The sequence below is a fragment of the Trachurus japonicus genome, unplaced genomic scaffold, assembly GCF_045865225.1.
Source record: "Trachurus japonicus isolate A0001 unplaced genomic scaffold, Traja_1.0 AP030100.1".
Lineage (NCBI taxonomy): Eukaryota > Metazoa > Chordata > Actinopteri > Carangiformes > Carangidae > Trachurus > Trachurus japonicus.
In genome coordinates, this window is record NW_028220233.1 from 1 (window position 1) to 23,137 (window position 23,137).

Sequence of the window (23,137 nt, forward strand, 5' to 3'; positions counted from 1 at the left end):
TCTGCCTCGCATTAGGTTAGCTAGACAGATAGATAACAATGATGAGGGACTCCGGAAGTCTTGTTGAGGTTTGTATTCTTTTTCCTCAGTTTTATTCGCAGAATTCTCTCATACTTTTTTGTAAGACTGCAAAACAGACAGAGATATAAACATTACTAAATAAACGTCTGTTGTCTCTTTACAGCAATAAAATAAACACACTTTCACAAGATGAACAGATGTAAATAAATCTGTGTAGCGCCACGGCCCTCTGCTGGGCAAATTCGGTACTACGGCGGCAGCATGAGAAACACATTTACCGCGAGTGCAACTCGTAAAAACTGATACAATGAAAGTAATACACCGTATTAATTAAAGTAAACATATAAATCTCTCAATAACTATAATGTGGTTGTGTAATTACTTACAGACAAAGACTTAACCAGCGCTGTTTTGAAGCAGCTAGCCCAGTGTGATTTCCTTGTTGTCTGAGTAGGTCCGTCCCTCTAAAGGGTCCGACTAGGAACTTAAACTCAAAACGCCGCAAGGCGGAACACTCCTCGCCTGGTATATTATAATACCACTATAAACATCTTAACCCAAACTATTAGATTAAACAAATACACAATCAATCATCATTTATCAACCACTGTTACTTATCAGAATATCCATCATTTTATGAGTCTTTAGACATGAGGAAAACAAGCTCTGAGATGGGCCTGATGTAGGTTTTTGTTGTTCCTTGTCTCACAACTTTAACTTCAACCTTGCGAACCATGCTGTCTTTGCTGGGCAATGTCTTTACCACAAGTCCAACTGGCCAGTCGTTCCGCTGAGCCTGACTGTCTTTCATCAGGACTACATCATCCACTTGAATGCTTGGTTTTTCATCAGTCCACTTGTGACGTTTCTGGAGAGTCACCAGATATTCCTGCCTCCATCGCTTCCAGAAGCTCTCTGCCAGGCACTGCACCTGTTTCCACTGATTTTTGTGAAGATCCTTATGATCAAAGTCACCTGGAGGAGCTGTCACTGGAGTCATCTTTTGAGTGAGAATCATTGCAGGTGTCAATATAGTAGGATTGTCTGGATCAGTTGACACTGGAGTCAACGGCCTGGCATTTAGAATGGCCATGACTTCTGCCATCAGTGTTGTCAACACTTCGTGTGTGAGGTGTTTGGTGTCAGACCGTAACAACATCCCCTCCAGAATCCGACGTGCTACTCCTATCAGTCTTTCCCAACAGCCTCCCATATGGGATGAATGGGGGGAGTTGAAAGTCCACGTGCAGCCCTGTTTGTCAAGGTAACTTGTCAGCTCTGGATCACTGGTGTTGATTTTTAATTCTCTGCACGCTCCAATAAAGTTTGTGCCTCTGTCAGAGCGAAGCTGTTTTGTTGGTCCACGAATTGCAAAGAATCGTCTTAAAGCATTTATAAAACTTGAAGTGGACATCGACTCTAACACTTCGATGTGAGTCGCTCTCGTGCTCATGCATGTGAATAACACTGCCCATCGCTTACTTTCAGCGCTGCCTCCACGGGTGCGGCGAGTGACAATGCTCCACGGCCCGAAGACGTCCAGTCCGACGTGGGTAAAAGGTGGTTCTGAGGTGAGTCTGTCAGCTGGTAGCGGTGCCATTTTCTGCTCCATTAACCTCCCTCTCAGTTTTTTGCAGGTCACACAGTTATGGAGGACACTAGACACCAGCCGTTTGCCTCCCACTATCCACACTCCTGCTGACCGGATGGCACCTTCAGTTAAGTGACGGCCCTGATGGAAAATGTCCTCATGGTAATGTCTCACTATGAGAGTTGTGATGTGATGTGTTTTTGGCAGTATGACAGGATGCCTCTCGTCTCTTGGTAAGTCAGCGTTGGTAAGGCGTCCGCCAATCCGAAGGAGTCCATCCTCGTCGATGAAAGGATTCAACTTTCTCAGTGGACTCTTCTTTGAGAGCTGAATCCTGTCTCTCAAACAGTTTAACTCTTCTGCATAGGATTCTTGCTGGACACAGCGAATGACAACTGTTTTAGCTTGCCACCGTGCATCAACAGCATCTGCTTTATGTGTCTTTGAGAATGTTCTTGTTACTTGAATAAGTTTTGTGATAGCTTGCAATAATCTTTTCCAACTAGAAAATCGTTCAAAGCGTGCTGAGCTGAACTGACCTTCTGTAGCTTTGGTGTAGTTGACAGCAACCTGAGGCCGGACTTCAACATCATGTTCAGGATCCACAAGATCAAAACTGTTGCTGTGTGGAGACTCACTTGTGTTTTTCAGGAATCCAGGACCTGAGAACCAGTTTGAAGCTCTGAGGACGTCTACAGACTTCGGCCTGGTGGCGTGATCCGCCGGGTTCTGTTCGGTGGCAACATACTGCCACTGTTGAGGCTGACTTGATTTTCTGATGCGATTGACTCGGTTGGCAACATACACATGAAATCTTCTGGAGGTGTTATGGATGTAGCCGAGAACAATCTTGCTATCAGTGAAGAATCTCACGGCTTGTATTTCAATGTCCATCTCACTGCAGATCGCGTCCGCCATCTCAGCTGCCAGGACAGCGGCACACAGCTCCAAACGTGGGACTGTATGGGCTGGATGCGGCGCCAACTTTGCTTTGCCCATGATGAATCCTATGTGGCACTTGTTTTCATCATTGGTGACACGTAGGTAGGCTACTGCGGCGATAGCCTGTGTGGAGGCGTCAGAGAATAAACAAAGCTCTCGATTTTTAGATGATGCAAGAGGGATTGGCACATACCTTCTTTTGATGTGTACTTTTTCTAATTCCAGGAGGGACTCTTTCCACAGCTTCCAGGCCTCTTGCTTGTCTGACGGGAGAGGATCATCCCAGTCATATTCTTTAGACGACAGTTCTCTGACCAGAGCTTTTCCCTGAACTGTGATGGGAGCCACGAAGCCCAGTGGATCATAGAGGCTCTGAACTGTTGATAAGATACCTCTTTTTGTGAACGGTTTCTCATCGCGGGACACTTGGAAACTGAAACTGTCACTCTCCAGATTCCATATCAGTCCGAGGCTCCGTTGAAGCGGGAGAGGGTCTGCTCCTAAGTTGAGGTCTTTTAAGTCTTTTGCAAGATCCTCAGGGGCAAATGCTGTCATGACTTTGTTGCTATTGGAAGCGATTTTGTGGAGCTTTAAGTTAGATGCTGCTAACATTTTTTGAGTCCTCTTTAGCAGATCGATGGCTTCCTCCTCTGTAGTAACCGACGTCAATCCGTCGTCCACGTAGAAGTTTCTCATGACGAACTCCTTACTGTCTGTGCCGTATTCAACCTGATGTTCTTGTGCAGCTCTTTTTAGACCATATATGGCAACTGATGGCGAGGGGCTGTTGCCAAATATGTGCACCTTCATTCTGTATTCTGTGATGTTGTTGTTCAAGTTGTTGTCCTTATACCAAAGGAATCGTAGATAGTCACGATGATCTTCGCGAACAACAAATGCGTAAAACATTTGCTGAATGTCAGCGGTGACTGCGATGTTCTCTCTCCTGAAGCGCATTAAAACACCCAGCAGGGCATTGTTTAAGTCTGGCCCGCTGAGCAGCACGTCATTCAGTGATACACCGTCATGTTTGGCACTTGAATCAAAAACCACTCTGATCTGATTTGGTTTTTGAGGATGATAGACTCCGAATAGAGGTAAGTACCACCTTTCTTGATGTTCCTCTAATTCTGGTGCCAGCTCTGCTTGGTCATTCTCAAACACTTTCTTCATGAACTCCAGAAAGTGTTCTTTCATGTCTGTGCGTCTGTCTAGTGTTCGTCTGAGAGACAAGAGTCGTCTCAGAGCCATGTCTCTGTTGTTTGGAAGACGGCGGCGGGGTTTGCAGAATGGCAGTGGTGCTACCCAGCTGTTCGCTTGATCCATGTAAACCTGTTTGTCCATGATGTCCAGGAATGTTTGATCGTCGACTGACAAAGCTATCTTTTCATCATCAGGGTGGCTGTCGAAGACTGTAGCTCCAAGTTTTTCCGTCTCCTCGCCTTGGAATGTGCAGTCCACAGTACTTGGTTGGTGAGTGTTTTTTGTGTTAAGTGTCTCTTTCACTTGTATTTTGTTAGGACAAGGACTTAACATGGATGTCCGTCCATTAGGCAGTGTGTGTGTCTTGTAGACTCTGACACTGGGTGGTTTGTGAGCTCGGTCCAGGCAGACGTCTCCTACAATAACCCACCCGAGGTCAAGACGTTGGGCGTAGGGGTCGTCATGGTTACTGTTGTGCTGCTGCCTCACTTTATGCACTTGTAAAATGTCTCTTCCTAGCAGGATGTAGATCTGAGCCTTTTCATTGAGAGGTGGTATCTTATCTGTCAAATGTCTCAGATGGGGGAAATAGCGGGCTATTTCAGGTGTGGGGATTTCATCTCTGTCGTCTGGAATCATTTCACACTCAATGAGAGTTGGAAGCTTGACCTTGATCTTTCCATCATAGGATTCCACCACAAAGTCTGTTGCTCTCCTTCCTGCAGTTTCCATAACACCAGAGCACGTCTTTAATGTGTAGGGAGATGCTTTTTCATAGAGGCCAAAGTGGTTGAAGAACTCAGGGCGAGCAAGTGAACGATTGCTCTGATCATCTATTACTGCATATGTCTGAATTACCTTTTCTGGTTGATCTTCAGGGTAGATGTTAACTAAACATATTTTGCAGCAGGATTTGGCGTTGGTGTTTCCCCCACAAACCTCTGTACATTTTGATGTTACTGCAGGGGGAGCTCTTGGGGGACTCTCGTGGTCTCCTCCTCCTCGCCTTGATCTGCTGGGACTTCTGAGACCCAAGGTGCGCGACCAGGATGTAAAGCTGATGTGTGAGTCTTGCTGCCACATTCTCTGCAGAATATTTCTTTATCACAGTCTTTTGCTCTATGTTTGGTCGAGCTGCAGCACCTGAAGCAGATGTTCTTCTCCTTGAGGTAGGTTTTACGCTCCTCCATGGGCTTGCTGCGGAAGGTGCGGCATTTTATGAGTGCGTGAGGCTTGTTATGCAGAGGGCATAGACGGTCTGGATCTATAGCTCCTTTTTCGACAGAGCCTGCAGGAGCTGCTGTAGCCTCAGAAAGGACACCAGTCTTCCTCACAGACACAGGCACCTTGTTGTTGTATCTTGTGGGTCTCTCTGTCTTGGTGGGACCTGTGTAGTGAGCTTGAGATATCATAAAGCTAGGATCATTTCTAGTTTTAGCTTCAGAACGAATAAACTGTGAGAAGAAGGAGAAGGGTGGATAGGGAACATGGTTGTATTCTTTATACTTTGACCCGTGGGAAATCCACTTTTCTTGAAGACTAAATGGAAGCTTTTCTAATATGGGGTTCACTCCACGTGATGTATCGAGATATGCTAGTCCAGGGAGGAATCCTCCTTCCTTTGCATATTCAAGTTCAAGTAAGAGATCTCCAAGCTCTCTTAATCTCACATTGTCTCTGTTCGTGATTCTGGGAAACTCCTCGATCCTCTTCAGGAGTGAATGTTCAACTGCCTCAGGGGTTCCATAGGTCTCTTCTAGTCTTTGCCAGACCATGTCTAGCCCTGCAGCTGAGTTGTGGCTGTGTATGGCTCTGATTCTTTTTGCTTGTTCCTTAGACGCTGGCCCGAGCCATTTAATCAGGAGGTCTAGCTCTTCTCTTGGAGTTAATGCAAGTTCATCAATGACGCTTTGAAAAGAGGTTTTCCACGCCCAATAGTTCTCTGGGTGTTCATCGAACTCCATTAGACCAGATGTGACTACTTCTCTTCGCATGAAGTATTTTGCGACATCTGGTGTGGGTGCTGTCTGCTTGACGGAGTTGTCAGGATCCCACCTCTGCTGTGCAGGCTGTCTCAGGTAAGTTGAATTTACAGTTGGATCTAAATGTCTCTTTTTCTGCACAGGAGGAACGTTTGCAGGAGTATGTTGTGTGGCGTTCACTGCTGGTTGGATGTTCACATCTTTATGAGCTGTTTGCAGGTGAGTATCTTCATTTTCAATTTTGAGGTTGCTAATTTCTTGTTTGACTTTCTCTACTGCAGGTTGTGAACATGTGTGCATAGACATGTGTCCTGATGAGCCACAGCTGTGTTGCAAAACGTACTCACTTGTCCTTTGTGCAGCGTTGGATGGTGAGAGAGGTAGGTCAATGTCATGACGAGAGTCTATCTCTGCATTGTCCACAGCAGCTACAAATACTGCCTCTTCTGCGGTGGCTGTAGCTGCATCCTTTTCTTTTTGTAGAATGTGCATTTTTGCTTTTAACGTTGCCTGTTCAACCATCATCTCCGCTTCTTTCTTAGCGAATGAAGCCTGCGTGCGAGCAGCTTCGGCTCTGGCCCGAGCCCTGAGTGCAGCAGAGCTTGTTGTTGATGATTTGCTACTTGATTGTGCGATGGATCTAGTCGCCAAGGACTGATGTGTTTCTTCTGTATCACGCCGTTCATTCATCTTGGTTGCTTGGATGACGTTAGCAATGATGAAATCAGTGTTGGGTTGCTTTGTGAAGAGCTTGGCGTATTACTGTCTTCTTACTATTCTGCCCTCGCATTAGGTTAGCTAGACAGATAGATAACAATGATGAGGGACTCCGGAAGTCTTGTTGAGGTTTGTATTCTTTTTCCTCAGTTTTATTCGCAGAATTCTCTCATACTTTTTTGTAAGACTGCAAAACAGACAGAGAAATAAACATTACTAAATATAACGTCTGTTGTCTCTTTACAGCAATAAAATAAACACACTTTCACAAGATGAACAGATGTAAATAAATCTGTGTAGCGCCACGGCCCTCTGCTGGGCAAATTCGGTACTACGGCGGCAGCATGAGAAACACATTTACCGCGAGTGCAACTCGTAAAAACTGATACAATGAAAGTAATACACCGTATTAATTAAAGTAAACATATAAATCTCTCAATAACTATAATGTGGTTGTGTAATTACTTACAGACAAAGACTTAACCAGCGCTGTTTTGAAGCAGCTAGCCCAGTGTGATTTCCTTGTTGTCTAAGTAGGTCCGTCCCTCTAAAGGGTCCGACTAGGAACTTAAACTCAAAACGCCGCAAGGCGGAACAATTAGCATTCATTTGGAGTTGTTGGTTCCTGGCCGCCTGATCCTCACAACTACTGAAGGAAATGAGTGGCTCTTTTGCAGCTGAATGAATGTGAATCAATGTGTATGAGAATACTCATTATGACATTAACATCTGAAACAGCATGTACTGGTCAGTAAAAATGAATAGTCACACCATATAATACTCCTTTTCAGAGCTTCGATGGGGCCCGAAAATCCAGCTCACACTGGCCCGAGCTCCTACAGTACACATTTCCTCAACACCGGTCCCGGCCCATTAGCTCTATTTATTAAACCTAACATTTTCTAATAAGCTCTGACAAAGTTTAATGACAGAAATTAGGTTCAACACAGAGGAGGCACGCCATGCGGATAGTGTTTAAATTTATAACATTGTAACTTTATCATAAACCTTATAATGCATCTTTAAAAGTTGGCTGTGGGTTGAGGTTACACTCTAAAGTTTCTGATTATCACACAATAGCTTACTGCCTAGTCTTCATGCCAGCTTTTATCTGCCCTAAAAACCGGCCCTGCCCCATCCTGAGGGCAGAATAGGAGCTGACATGCCCTGCAGTCTGAGATTGGGCCGTCTCAGGTGGAGAATCTAACCTCTACCCTTTTGATTTGGTTTGTTTTGTGGTGTTGTGAAAAAAGTTGATTTAGAGAAACAAAAAAACTAAACTATCCATAAGATTGACAGTCACCGATATAACCAGTCAGGATGATCCCAGGTCTGTTTACAGATGCCAAGAGAAAAGAAGCCTCAACACATATCGAATACATCAGCATGCTGTTTTCTCTTTCGTCAGTGCCCAGCATTTGAATACACCTACAGAGTTTGTCCTGAAAGAACACAATTTTATCAAAGTGAACAGAGAATAATGATAAACAAATGACTCATACAGTACCAGTCATATTTTGACAGTGGCCATTATTACATTTTTAAAAAACTGACATGATAATAAGCAGGTTAGTGAACCTGGGTCATTTCAATCCAACAGCGTGTCATCTCTCTACTTTGCCACCTCTATCATCTCTTTGCTGCTTCTCTCACATCTGGCAGATGTTTGGTCCAAGTGTAGCTACAAATGTCAGTCTGGAATTGAAACTGCCACTGAAACACATTATACATTCACATCTGCATAGATGTATATGCATGCACGACCACGCAGCATATTAGAACGCACTCTATATTCACTCAGTCATGGCAGCAGTGTGGTGAAATGATAACATGTGATGAATTGCATTTAGCAGCAGCGACGTGCAGCTGCGTCTGCATCTGGGCCACTGTACTTTATACTGCTGAGATATGAGCAGTCAAGAGTGTGTGATCACACACCACTGCATTATAATTAGAGTTTGACCTTTCCTACTGAGATTCTCCTCAAAACACCTGAATCAGCAGAGCGATCGTACTGGGAAGAGAATTATTTGAACAAGGTGAGCTTGGAGGAGCTGGAGGAGATTGACTGATTGTGCGTACATTTCTTTGCCTCATTTTAAGCTGCTTATGGAATCTTGATTCATCTTCCAGTGTTTTACATATCACAGAAAGGAAAACCTAAAGTCACTGGACCTTTTACCGGGTTTATAAGAGACCTGTTGTCGACCGACTGAGGGCAGAGGATTTACCTGAAGAGGTTTAGTTTTCCATGTTGGGTCTAATCCCAGTTGAGGATTTGGAAAAGTCTGCCATATACCTGGCTCAGAAAAATCTGCAGGTATTAGATCGTAATATGTGATAGACTGTAGCCAGCTGTGCAGGTTGTGGATAAGAAAAGGAGATTGTGTTTGTACATAACCTGCTAACACAAAAAGGGCTGCTTTCTCAAAGAAAACATTCATTTCCTCTTTTTTTGTGATGCAGTCTGTTGTAAAGCCGTGTGACTGTTTGGACTGTCCGATCACATTCATGCTCCAGGGATATAGACTCACTTTTCTTTTTCCAATTTCAACATGTCTTTCTAGGTTATACAGATTGTCCATACAGTACTTTAGACCAGGGTCCAATTATCATCTATTACTATTTAACTTTTTTCCACATACAGTAGTTTGAAATTTGCCTGTGCAGTTTGACCATTATAGGGGTTTACTTTGCTTTCTGAGATCATCTTGAATGGGATAGTGGAGACAGAGCCTTAGTGGACACATAGGGCCGGATTTACTAAGATCTCAGATAGCGGACGCTATATTGTTTGCGCCCGCTATAATATTGCGAGTTTGGTTAGTGCACGCAAAACAGGTGATCTACTAAGAATAACCCGCTAAATGAAAACACGTGCAAACCGCAATATGTAAATGAGGGTTTTGCGCGTGTAATCGTTTCCGCCATGGAGAGAGTGGACAGAGAGCTGGACGGACGAAGGGACAGAATGACATTTGATCCGATGCATAATGACAGCATGTGTTCATCTCTCTCACGCTCTGTTTAGATAAATAAACACAAATCGCTACAGGGCCCAACTCGTCATATAGTGACGAACAGGCAGCAGCTGCAGCGACAATCACACACCTGTAATATGTGTGTGTGTGCCGCCCATTATCGAGTGGATTAATAGAGAGCTCAGGTGGGACACACGGATCTAAACGCTCTGACCACTGACCAGAGGGATCAAACACGGGTGAAGGCAGTGGTGACGTGTCTCAGTCCGGGACCGGGACCGAGAGACGGAGCTGAGCAGCCAGGTGAGAGGAGAGGAAAGGAGAGGAGAGGAAAGGAGAGGAGCGCACTGCAGGACAGACGTGCCCCGTGCGTAACGGCGCGCAAAAGACTTTTAACACGGCTGAAAAACTATTACAGAATTACCCAGACGTGAGGAAATGCAGAGATGTAAGATCATGGGGCTCTGACAGGTATCAAATCAATAAACGCATACGTTTTGGCAAAGTTGTATCAGTTAGTACATGGTTTTCAGACGTGGTGAATAAAGACGCAAAAACAGCCACCGCAATCTCTTCCTGGTTTGGTAAATCACATTGCACGCGCTAAATAAATCTATTTGCATCTACTCCCCCCCGTATTCTGCACGTTCTGGCTGAAACGCCCATATTTACATATTCATCAAGGCAAACACGCTAAATGGATCGCACGTGCTATTCTGCTCGTGTGAGGGACGCAATCCTCGGTGCGTCCGGTTAGTAGATCAGGTTCCACATGTGTTTGCGCGTGCAATCACGTTTGCACACGTTTTAATACACGCAAACCTTTAGTAAATCCGGCCCATAATGTACACCGGGTCATCTTTTTCACAGTCAGTACATTTATGTGACACTAATTATGGCCTTAATCCGTCTACAACTGGACAACTAAAGTGGATGTAAATGCGTTAGTTCTCCAGATCCAACTAAAGCCCAGATAATGCAATTGACCAATTTTCTGCATGTACAGTATACGCCTTAATCTGGACAACACATGCTTCAACTGCTCAACAGCAGAGACAACACAAAGTGTAGCATAACAGCCAAAACACTTTCTTGGGCTAAACAAGGAACTAAACCATAATTGTATTGTCTCATTATTTAAATCATATTGAAGCTAGTTCTTCAATGACTCTGTATCCCCTTGCACCTTTGTTTTCCTCATTACTCTACTCCTTGCCCTGGTGAAAAAAAAGTGTACTTTATTGTATTTCAAGTATATTCGTATTTTGAATAGTATATTGAAAATGTAATTATACAAATTGTACTTTATATAAATATATAAAAATTACACTAACATCACACTTTCACGCTAACACTTTTAACACACTTGAAAATAATTATACTATATTACACTTTATAGAAATATATTAAACTAAAATATACTTAAAGTGAAATTTATGTGTAATTTCTAAAGTGTACTTATTTGAAATTTGTTTTCACACATACTTTTGATATATTTTAAAATGTATGCTAAAATTGTCATTGTAAAATACAATGATAACATATTTTGAAAGTATACATTTTAATATCAACACTGTAATATTAAGTTTGAGTGTATTTTAAGTTACATTTGAGTTTAATTATAAAGTGAAGTTATTTATGCTTGTAGCCTACTTCAGGACATTTTGGAAAGTGGTATTAGCCTATGCACCTAAACCCGTTTATTAAATTTTGTGCTGTGTGTTTGGCAAAAAAAAAAAAAGATAGGCTACAATCTTATATGCATGAAATCACATGAAACAATACACTTAATTAACACTTAACAATCATCCACAAGAGCGTTGTAGAGTTGTTGGATTGTGTGTTTGATAGTCTCCTAGCGGTAGCTGAGCAGCTCATGTCTCTGCCCCGCCGATCTAAAAACAGCTTGTAGGTTACCGTCAATTACAGTAAAAGTAACGAACCCTATCCCTAAGACTAGGGATTAACGGGCAAATCTGCCAAAATGTTGAAATATCCCTTTAAGCACATTGTTTTAATGTTATAATGTCCGTTGTAACCAAGGTTAAAAGTCTGTATTAAAAATTAGTTGATTGCATATTAAAACAGCTGAATTCATATTTAAAAAGTTAATTAATAAATACTAAGTTATGTTAATAATTAAAAACAGATACTTACCTATAAAAATAAATTGAACAGTGATAAAATATTTTTTTATACGTTTATTTTGAAAGAGATTGGCTGGAGATGAGCTGTCAGCCAATCGGGAAGAAGCTCCCGCCCCTTGACCTGCTCAGAACAAGGTTCACTTCCTCCGGAGCCGTTGTCAGGAGAGCGAGCAGCCCCGCATCGAGCACGACACTTAGCTTGTGAAGAGGAGACACTAGTAAAAGTTGATAAAAGTGATTAAAAACTACGGGATAACTCCGGTGACGCCCTGGACCTGTGAGAGTGAAGCTAGAGGGACCCGACATCTCCACCAAGAAGAAAACGCATCGGTGAGAAATCGTTTTTTCCATGCTAAATGCTAACCGCCAGTGCTAATCAGTGCTAATACCAGAGAACTTACCCACTCGTGTGAATCACTAGCGTTAAAGCTAGCACTAGCTTCATTTTGAAGGTGCAATATGAGAGACGTTTTGAGAATTTGTTGCACACTGAACTGTAAAATCTGATGATTTAGCACAGTATCTGCGTTTTTAGCACGCCGAGTCACTATTTTATGCTAAGACATGGCAGAAGGTGCACACTGTACGTCTTCTTACTGGTATTAATGTTATATTTGCATGCTTATTACTATGTGAAGACGTTATTTTTATATTATTGATGTGGAGAAGTTATTTTAATAACCTAATCTCTGATATTTTGAGAATGTTGCTATGATATTATTGGGTGTGGTGTCATATTACAATGTTTATTCAGTTAGAAATATTCTCTGTGAATTGAGTGGATTTAACATGATTTATATATTGTATTTCATGATTGAGAGTTGAGAGAATTAAGAGAATGTTCTGACATTACTCATCATAGGTCAGGTTTTCCTGTTGGATCCTTTGAACCTTGGACCTACCCGGATGTTGGAGCCTGGATCGAGACGTTTGATGGCGAACCACAGCCTGGAGGACAACTAGAGATATGGTGCCCGCAAAGAATCAAGAACCTGGATCCTTTCATCACTTCATTACACACACACACACATACACATATCCAACACATTCAACCATGCAGTAGGATAGATCCTCTTCACTTCCTCAGTGGACTGAACATTTCATACTGGGAGTGACTGAAAAAAGAGGTGACTTGAACTTTCAAACATAGCTGCAATTTTTTTTTTTTTTTATGTTCCTACTTACCTGGGTAAGAATTGTGTTACACTGTGTATGTACATGTGTTTTGCTTATCCTTCTTTAAAGGACAATTCCAGGCAAATTCAACTTGAGGGTGTATGTTCTTATCATTTTAAGTCTAAAAGAAGGAATGTGAAGATTTTCAGTTTAACGTCTCCTGTTTTGCGGTAGCTGCGTCTGTCCCCGCATTGCTACGGCAGCAATGAATGGGAGTGGATGCAAGTTCCGCTGGTTAGGCTGTTTACATCCCTCAAAGCCGCAATTTTTTTCCACAGACAGCGTCAGATGGCTCCTCAAACATGCACTGAGAAGTTTCTTTACTTCAAGCAAGCCGACATGCTTGTAAAACTAGATCTAATTCAAAGTCTCACGCGAGACCCTGTTGCCGTGCTCGGTGCATTCAGGGGTAGTCAGAAAGCTACCGTTTGTGTCATAAACACAGGAATATCAACTCTTGACTTGCTTCAAGTAAAAAAAACGTATCGGCGCATGTTTGAGTCGCCACCTGACGCTGTCTGTTGAAAAAAATGTACACTTGAAGCAAGTAAAGAGTCGATATTCCTGTGTTTATGACACAAAAGGTAGCTCCTACTGCACCTGAATGCACCGAGCACGGCAGCAGGGTCTCGCACAAGACTTTGAATTACCGTAGATAACCAAATAATCGCCCGCGTGCAAATACGCGCCTGTGCTCTAATAGCCGCCGGGGTCCGACCTCATTTGGCAAAATAAACGCCGGTTCAATTAAACGCCCGGGCGATTAAGTGTTTACCATAGTCTTGCACAGAAAACAAAAGTTTTTTTTTTAACAGCGCTTCACCGGCTCTCACCTCTTCTGTCAGTCAGTCCCTCCTCTCGCTCTCTCTCTCTCTCTCTCTCTCTCTCTCTCTCTCTCGCATGCAGGCGCGCGCACACACACATACACACACACACAGACACACAAACACAGGCGCGCTAGACTGAGGGATATAGGGTTATAGATAAATGCACTAATGTACAGTGTTGAAATTACCGCGATCGACCCCCCCTTCCGCTATCATTCATAACACTGCTCTGATCAGCTCCCTGTGTCGCGGTTACACAGACAAACTGTCTTTGTATTTATTGTCTGATGTCAATAAAGATGCGTCGGGGGGAAAAAGTAGTTTTGTTCCAGTGGTGCTATGGTGACCTCTTCGTTCTTTGCATGATGGTCTGGTGCTGCTCATTGCAAAAATAAATTGTAGCCTGTTGCAAATACGCGCCTGGTTCTTATAAACGCCTGGGGTCCAAGTCGATTTAGCATATTAAACACCCGGGCTACTAAATGGTCATCTACGGTAGATCTAGTTTTACAAGCATGTCGGCTTGCTTGAAGTAAATAAACTTCTCGGTACATGTTTGAGTCGCCATCTGACGCATCCACTGCATCCACTCCCATTCATTGCTGCCGTAGCGATGTGGCGACAGACCAAGCTACCACAAAACAGGAGCGATTAAACTGAAAATCTTCACATTCCTTCTTTTAGACCCAAAATGATAGGAACATACACCCCCAAGTTGAATTCACCTGGAATTGTCCTTAAAGGTTTATTTGTAATGTTTAGGTCTGCTGCCTGAAATAAACCTATTTCTATTTTCTATTTCCTATGTACGAAAGAAGCAATATTTGAAAATGTGTTATTAAAGTTTTCCTTTGAAAATGTTTAAAAGTCATATGTAAATGTTTATACATTTAGAGATAGTACAAGTTTCTGTATTATTTGCAATGTATTATTATAATTTGGATGTGGTTTAAATACATTAAAGTATGTTTTTTTACCTGGAAGTAGTCCCACAAGTCTTTCAGCCTTTAGTATACTTGTAACACATTTGCATGAAGGTAGAAAGTAGTATACCAAAAGTATAATTAAGTATATATTTTAATACACTAACATCTAATTTTTAATGTAGTGGGGCGGATTAGCTAAACAATCGTTCACTTTGTGATAAAAGCATGAAATTTGGTGGATGTGTTGGTGAATATGTTTCAAACAAATCTGGATATCGGGCCACCTCAAAAGCGCCCCCTAGTGGCCGTGGCAGCCATTTGTTACGCGAATAAATGAATGATGAATATAAACTGCCCTTTTAATAATACCAACTGGTGATGTATTGTATATTGTTGGAAAGCCTGATTAGTCACCTTTACAACGAGGTACAGCTTGTAAGGATCGTGCATTCATGGAATGACTAACGGGGCTAAACGTGTGGGTAGCGCCCCCCAACAATGTGCATCCCCTATGGGGCAGATTAGCTCAATAAATCACAAGAATTGTTTATTTAACAATTGTTTATTTTTGCTTGTTGCCCGGGTCAACTACAAGCAAAAATCTTAAGTAGACATCTTAAGGGTCCTTAAAAACCAAAAATGTTTGAAACATATCCACCAACACCTCCACCAAATGTTGTGCTTCTACCACAAAATAAACAATTCTTGTGATTTATTGAGCTAATCTGCCCCACAGGGGATGCACATTTTTGGGGTGCGCTACCCACACGTTTAGCCCCGTTACTCATTCCATGAATGCACGATCCTTACAAGCTGTACCTCGTTGTAAAGGTGACTAATCAGGCTTTCCAACAATATACAATACATCACCAGTTGGTATTATTAAAAGGGCAGTTTATATTCATCAGTCATTTATTCGCATAACAAATGGCTGCCACGGCCACTAGGGGGCGATTTTGAGGTGGCCCAATATCCAGATTTGTTTGAAACATATTCACCAACACATCCACCAAATTTCATGCTTTTATCACAAAGTGAACGATTGGTGTAAAATATTGAGCTAATCCGCCCCACTAATGTACTTATAATACAAACAAAGTACACTTTAATTTAACTAATTAGGCATGTATTAGTACATGAAATGTCATGTACTTAAAGTGCACTAAATATACTTTAAGTTGTTCCACTTTAGTACACAAAAGTACACTAAATACACTTTAAGTTGAGCTTTTCTACAACTTAATTACAATTTAAATATACTTAACACAAAATTAGTTGTTCCAATTTAGCACTCTTCAAGTTAACTAATCTTAAACACACTTGAAATATAATGATGATTAGTGCGGCTTGAAGTACACAAAAGTATGCTAAATTTTAGTACACTTAGTACATTAATTTTTCACCAGGGTGTTAACACCTGTCATTTGTCAATAAGCAGTGTAGACAGATTTCTCGGCATTCAGATTGTTTCATTCAGTCATAATTTTCCACGCGACGACAGAGGGCTCAGGGGGCAGGGGGGAGGGGAGGGGACGGCCTAAGGGAGAGGGAGATCTATGAAGGAAATGAGCTCACTGTCCTCAAGTTTTGCAGAGGAGGAATCTGATATTTGAATAAGAAAGTTCCTGAAAGTCAGTTTATATGAGTATATTATTAAAGCAATTTTGATTTTGTTTTTGCTTCAGGACATTTAGACTCAGGAGGAGTGTTTAGACACATAAATGATCAAATTTTATTGGATAATAATGTTATCTTTACAAAGTCTGAGTTCAGTTGAGAAAAAGCTGGATGCAAGTCTGGAAAAGTGTAATATATATACACATTTATATGCAGGCTAATATCAAAACATTTTAACATAAAAGTAAATGACAAAGAATTGCTTTGTATTTTGTGTTTTTTTTTTCTAAATCCTCAATTTGTTGTGTGCTTGTACTTCTCATATTGTACCTCACTTTGTGGTTGTGTTTTGATTCTTGATCATTTTGTAGCTGTTTTGTCTCTCTTTGTAGAAATTAGTCAATTATTTGGAGTTGGTTCTTCTTTCACAACTCACTTTGATTCTTCTGTGTCTGTCTGTAGCCATTTCATATTTTGTTTTGTAGTTAAAGCAGAAGTAAGTGATATATTCGTGTTAAAGCAGATATCAGTGGAATGTTTTTGTTAATATAAGTCCTAAATAGTCCTATTTTCCGTCAGCAATCACTTACATGAAGTATTTCAGCCTAAACACGAGTCTCTCCGTCACTCTGCTCTGCTGTAACCCGAGGAGAAAATTTTCCTTGTGGGATACAAGTGTTATCCAATGAGGGGAGAGAACGGCATGAAGGGCTGTGTGTGCAGCCAAGGGATGCGCGTGAATGTGGTGACGTAGCACGAGGACCAATTGATGCCTGACAAGGGCGGGGGCTGCTAACTCATGGTGCGTTCAAGGAAACTCGTACTTTGTGTTTTTCCTTCCTGTGAAGTCATACCAGTTCGATCTGGTACGAGTTCACGGGTCGGAAGTTACGAGTGGCCGTTATAGGGAACTTTCACAGACAACAGGACGGTAAAAACACGAGCTACGGGTTACCTGGAACGCTACCAAGTCGTAGTTGTGACTTGAAGCTGTAACTTACGGTTTCAAAAGCCTGCCTTGAACACAGCATTAGCCGAAACGGCCGTGCCACTGATATCTGCTTTAATATAAGTCTTAAATAGTTATATCTTCCGACAGCAATCACTTACATGGAGTGTTTGGACCGAAACACGGGTCTGTCAGTCACTCTGCTCTGCTCTGAGCCGAGGAGAAAACATTTATCGTATCCTACAGTTTTTATCCAATGAGGAGAGAGAACGGCATGCAGGGCTGTGTGTGCAGCCAAGGGATGCGCCTGAAATGTGGCGACGTAGGGACGAGGACTGGTATGGTGCGTTCAAGGAAACTCATATTTTTCCGACCGGTGAAGTCGTACCATTTCGATCTGGTACATAGACTGTAAAAAAAGACGTACTGGTACGAGTTCATGGGTCGGAAGTTACGAGTGGCCGTTATAGTGACTTTCACAGGTAAAACAGGTCGGGAAAACAAGAGTGGGTTGCCTGGAACGCTACAAAGTCGTAAGTTGTGACTTGAAGCTGTAATTTACGGTTTCAAAAGCCTGCCTGGAACGCAGCATTAGCCAAAACGACCGGATCGCTTACTTCTGCTTTAATCATTTTGTAGTCTATGGATGTAAAAATAAATAAATAAATAACAGAGGCTCTGGGCCTGAGCCCTGTTTAGGATTTCTTCCATGTACAAAACAACAAAATAGTTTTGTCCTACATCCACGGTAAGGCCACAAAAAAAGTTACCAAAAAAGGTGTAGAAGCAAAAGAACATTTGAGGAAGAGTTGAGGTTGAAGCCGAGGATTTTACTTGGAAATCCAAACGTAAACATGACAACAAGTTGTCATTCACACATTGTGGCTCTGTGAAAAGAGAAGCAGGTGTTGAAAGGAGGAGCTGACACATTAGAGGTTTGTCTGCCTACAAACAGAGCAGTGAAGCCAAATAAAACGGAGCACTTGTTCAGCACAGTTTATGTCACCGCAACGTTCACATCCTGATGCACTTTCTGAGCTACACCGACTCCAAATTCCCCACCTGTTGGCAGCGGCACGGATCCACGGCAACAAAAGACGATCCCTGAAATAATTAGATGCTGCAATTAACAAATCATCAATCAAGCAACTTCAAGCTCGGCGACTGAAGACAATCACATGCTGTCACGCTGAGTAAATGTTTCTTAAACACTGATGATGACGAGTTATCATGTTTATACCTCCACCCTCCTCATTGGTAATCAACCTGCAGTGAGCTGATAAAGTCTAATGTGCAAGAATTGCATCAGAGCAGCCTCACCATTATTAGTAGATACTTAATCAGGAGACAAGATGAAAAGACTGAAAAATAAAGCTGTCACTGCTTGATGGTACTATTATTGGCTTATTTTTTAATTTAGAAATAAAATATACCCTACTATCTTTAAAGGAGACATATTATGCCCCTTTTCCACAAGTTAAAATAGTTCCCAGGTGTCTTAAAGACATGTCTGTGACGTGTTTCGGTCGAAATACTCCAAGGATCAAACATCACAGAACCTTTTTCATCTGCTCAAACAGCCCTGTTCAGAACGGCTGGTTTCAGTGTCTGTCCCTTTAAATGCAAATGAGCCACTGCTCGCCCCACCCCTTTTACCAGTACTCACAGGTGAGATTATACAAATTCGAAAACTATTGACATTATTGTCAAACTACTGAGAGAACAGCTCAGAAAACCACATGGATTTCAACCTAGGGAGACTGCAAATTACAGATTTTTCAATCAATTGTCAATTTTCACATTTTGGGGGCCAGAAGGCAAGCCAGACTTCAAAATATATGTTAAAGAGCCTTTAAAAAGTGATATTACCATAATATGTCCCCTTTAAAAGAAGTCCCTGTCTTACTTTTTCTAGACTAGCTGAAACAATGAAATGAGACATTTTCCTACCGGAAGCAGCTACTCTCCCCTCCTCTAAATGATTTCTTTGAGTACTTCTCAGAGATCTAAACTTGGCCTTGAACCTTTCAGCTGCACCGCTCAACCCCCATGGCTGTCTTAATGCTAAACTCGCTGTCATTTCCAGTCTTCTCAGATCTCCCCCTGGGAGAGAACAGCCTTTGGTTTTGCGTTTCAGCCGGGAGTCCTGGCATCAGGTGCTCGGTGGATGAGCCGACCTGGAGGGAACGATCGTCACCGCTAAAGTGTTGAAGCCATGTGACAGATGAGCAGCAGAGAGGCTGCGGCAGGTCTCAAGCTGGACATTGAAACCCTCTGGGGAATGTATTGCGTGATTATTTTGGAGTTATGGCGGCAGCAGAGTCGCCGGCCAAGCAATCAAGCGGTCAAGAAGAGCAATAGTCGATGACATATACAGGTGTTTGTCATCAGCCAACTGTAGTGTTGTCAGGGAATGTGGCACAAGTCATTGTCGAAAAATCACCAGCAGCAGCAGCTATGCAGACAGAACCAGTTCCGGGGTTGCTGAGCTAAAACCTAGACTTTGTAGCAATGTGGTGTGGCTTGAAATGTTCTTGAAAATCTTAACATGAACAGCACAAAAGTAAAATATCTGGTATAATAACTAAAATAACTACACTCACTTATCTGTGGCTCATCACTCTGGTGATGAGAGCAGCCAAAGAGCAGACACATCATTACCCTGACATTTGTTTTCCTGAAGTTTTCCTGCAGGATATGTGATACAACCAGAGCGCCGGTGTCAGGTACAGGACCTTCACACTGATAGTGATGGGGAGGAATTTTAAATACAAAGAGAAAGTGAAGTTTATGGATGTGTTATCCTTATTAATCAATGTGCTCCAGGCTATCTGGTAATGAAATAACAGTTCATGTGCAGTCTGTATGTCCGGACTGTATGGGACGTAACTGAAATCGCTGTGGGGAAGCGGAGTTAATCAGGCAGTTGTGGAATAATGTTTGGCCTGTATGTGAAAGTCTATGAAAGTTTCTCCGTTGAAAATGTTTTTTAAGAAATGTTGCCAACTCCTAGCACTGAGGAAGTTTCCCAGCGTCTTGAGATCGCATTTGTTCTGCATGTTTAGAATAGTTATAGACTAAATATAATGACATAAATAATGCATGGCTGAAAAATGAAAAAAAAAAAAAAAATCCAATAACGCAGAAAGATTCCATTATGAAAAACTAGATGATTCATTATTTTCTCTTTCAAATACAGTTCATCAGTAACTGCTGGCTATTCTATACTTGACTTTATACATTTAATATTCCTGTCAGTCTCATCTCTCAGTGCATTTGTTCTCTCAAGCTTTAACCCAAGGAGGATCAGAAGGGTCAGACTGTACCACAGATAAACTCTCCACCCCGATGGTCACATCCCACATCTCTTCTTTCCATTTGTCACTGACCTCCATTTGCTGAGCACTCTCAGAGCCGCACTTCTTTTTTTATTATTATTCATCCACTCATTTGGTCCTGTGGGAAAATTCTTTCAATGCACATCACTTAGCATTATGTAGCGGAAAGAGCCCAAAAGGGACTCTGGAGCAAAGTGCGGGGCAGTGAAGGCAGACTTGTGCCGGAGTTCTGTCTCCAGCAAAGTCGCTTTCTTTTCTTTCTTTTTTTTCTTACCATTCTTGCAAAAATCCGCCTGCTTTTCAGAAGAAATGTCAAAATCTGAACGTACAAGGAATATGAATTTAAATGGATGAGTGGATAGCCATGGACTTAAGGAGGATCAGCCTACAGTAATTACTCTTCAAGTGTTATCCTGTATCATTAGGTCAACAAAGTTTCCACTTGCAAGACATTTTCTCTCTTAACTTCTCTCTTAACAATGACCTCCATGGCCAACATTTTAGTTTTATTATTGAAACACACACATTCAGTATTTAGCAACACAGAAAGATGATCAAGCTAACATTAGCTTTTTACTGAATAACATTTATATTTGCAACTACTTCATTTCAAAACAAAAACCATGCAAACGTCCCATATTATATGGTTTTATTTTACCAACATGTCACAGGTCTGTATCCTCACTTGTTGATCATTGCAAGACATGGAAATAAGTTCATTGCTTTCCCTTTTTATTCATATTAACGTATGATAAAGAAACTGTGAGATCAGTCAATAAGGTGCTACATTACGAGCAAGACAGGGCTCAGCTCCTAACTGCTTCCACTGCACCGATCAGGCACAGCGTTAAAACTTGTTAAGTGTTGTGGCTGGTGATGTGTTCCACAGCCCCGCACACATGACTGGGTGTGTCCACATTAAAACCAGCACTGGACTTACTATTGTGGCTAGTATTCAGTGTGCATTTTGCTGCTGTAGCTCAGCCCCCGCTGCTGAAAAAAAATCCTTAAGAAATACTGTTCCTTGTTTCAGCTCTAATGATAAAGGCTAGATGAGTTTCTTTGTTCTGTCCCTTCCATCTGCCCATCCATTTGTTTTTTCTTTAACAGCACCTCCACCTCCAACACATACTCATCCATGCACTTCATTCATGATTAAACTTACAGATGTCCATGCCTCATTGGATATTTGCCTTATTTTTTTTAGTTACGATATAATATATTTATGTTCTTACTTTAACTTGTGTTTGCAAACACCCTAGATATTTTAAGGAATACTAGTGTAGTGAATAATATCATTGGGTCAATCCTTGTTACAAACACAGGACTGTCCTTCTTTCTACATCTCGACCTGATGACAATCAGACTGGGTTTTTCAGATTTAAAGACAGAATGAATATGTCAGATGGGGGTGTATACCATATAATTATTTATTCTATTAAAAAGTGTAAAGAACAACATAAAGTGTGCCATTCCAGAGTATCTGTATTTACAATTGTATATAAGCCAGTTAGAGGGACTGATAAGATTTGTCCACCAGACTGAGAAGCTGAGGGAGGAGGCAGAGAGTAGGGGGCAAAGATGTGATAACAAAAACAAAGGAGACGAAAGAATAGGCAGCAGAGAAAGAAAGAGAAAGGCAGCGAGGGGGGAAAAAAAGAGAGAAGAAGATACTCGCATAAAATCTGTGTATAACCCCTAGAGATACAGACACACAGATAAACTAGAGGGGGCAAAAGTCCTGCATTAACAGATAAGATAGAGCCAGGATAAATTTCAGCAGGTTCTCTTTTTCATTTTTCCCCTGTCCTTCTTGATAAAAATCATTTTAAAGTGATGCATGCCCACCAATGCCAAGTGTAGTACCCTGAATGTGCCAGCCAGCTGAGCTATGAAGATAAAAAACGCTATATAATAAATGTCTCCTCTGAGACTTGTATCCCCTGAACCACTGTAAGTAAAACACTCTCTGTTTGCTTCAGGGAGGGACTGGTTTAACAAGGAGGAATGCCCTTGGCAGTGACAGGCGATTCAAAAAAAAGGCAGCTGCATCTGCACATTTTCATTTTCTGTTTGGTGGGAAGAACGAGGTGTTTCGATACATATACTTAAAACCAGCAGGCAGTCACGCTGATGAGTACTTTGCATTTATAGTCCACTGATGTGGACACAAACGCAGATTGTGATTCTACCCCACATCATCTTCAAAGACTTTGTTAGGCGATGTATGAGGCAAGAACACGAGGCAAACATTGAGTGAGTGTTGCCGTGTGTTAGATGTGATTCACACACGACGCCACTCCTCATAGTTAGAGCAATTTAGCAGGATACTCTGACCATCTGTGAAAAAATGTATTACCACTAGCTTTCTTTACCATTGTGTTCCTGTAGGTGTCTAGTAACAGCTCTCAATTTATTTATTTCCAAATCCATTGGGAAAATTCTGGAGAGTCAATCAAAGTTAAGGTGCCCAGAGGGCTCGGGTGAAAAAAAATGAAAATTCTAATTTAAGCTTGTGAGATGTCTAACTAGGGGTTTTAAGGGGTGCTGAGTTCATTTCAACCATTAGTTTTGAGTAAAAATGTTTCCCTGACCATATATTATTGGTATATTTGAGTTATAGTGTATGGCAAAGGGTATAGTAAAAGTCATTGTTGAACAGATTCTAGCCTATTCTAAATCTAAAGATTCCATTCTAAAAATAAATAAATAAATAAAAT

The 23,137-nt window shown here is 41.7% G+C and overlaps 1 protein-coding gene across 1 annotated transcript; it reads right to left on the bottom strand.

Annotated features, from left to right (window-relative positions):
* Nucleotides 1–640: 640 nt before the first annotated feature.
* On the bottom strand, nt 641–3,805 carry LOC146960700 (uncharacterized). The gene has a single exon (XM_085772141.1). It carries the CDS (start codon nt 3,803–3,805, stop codon nt 656–658), a length of 3,150 nt encoding a protein of 1,049 aa, XP_085628267.1. The 3' UTR covers nt 641–655.
* Between the last annotated feature and the right edge of the window lie 19,332 nt (nt 3,806–23,137).

What these genes read in the sequence shown, in the direction of transcription:
- LOC146960700 (XM_085772141.1), bottom strand. Translation starts at nt 3,805, where the DNA reads ATGGCTCTGAGACGACTCTTGTCTCTCAGACGAACACTAGACAGACGC.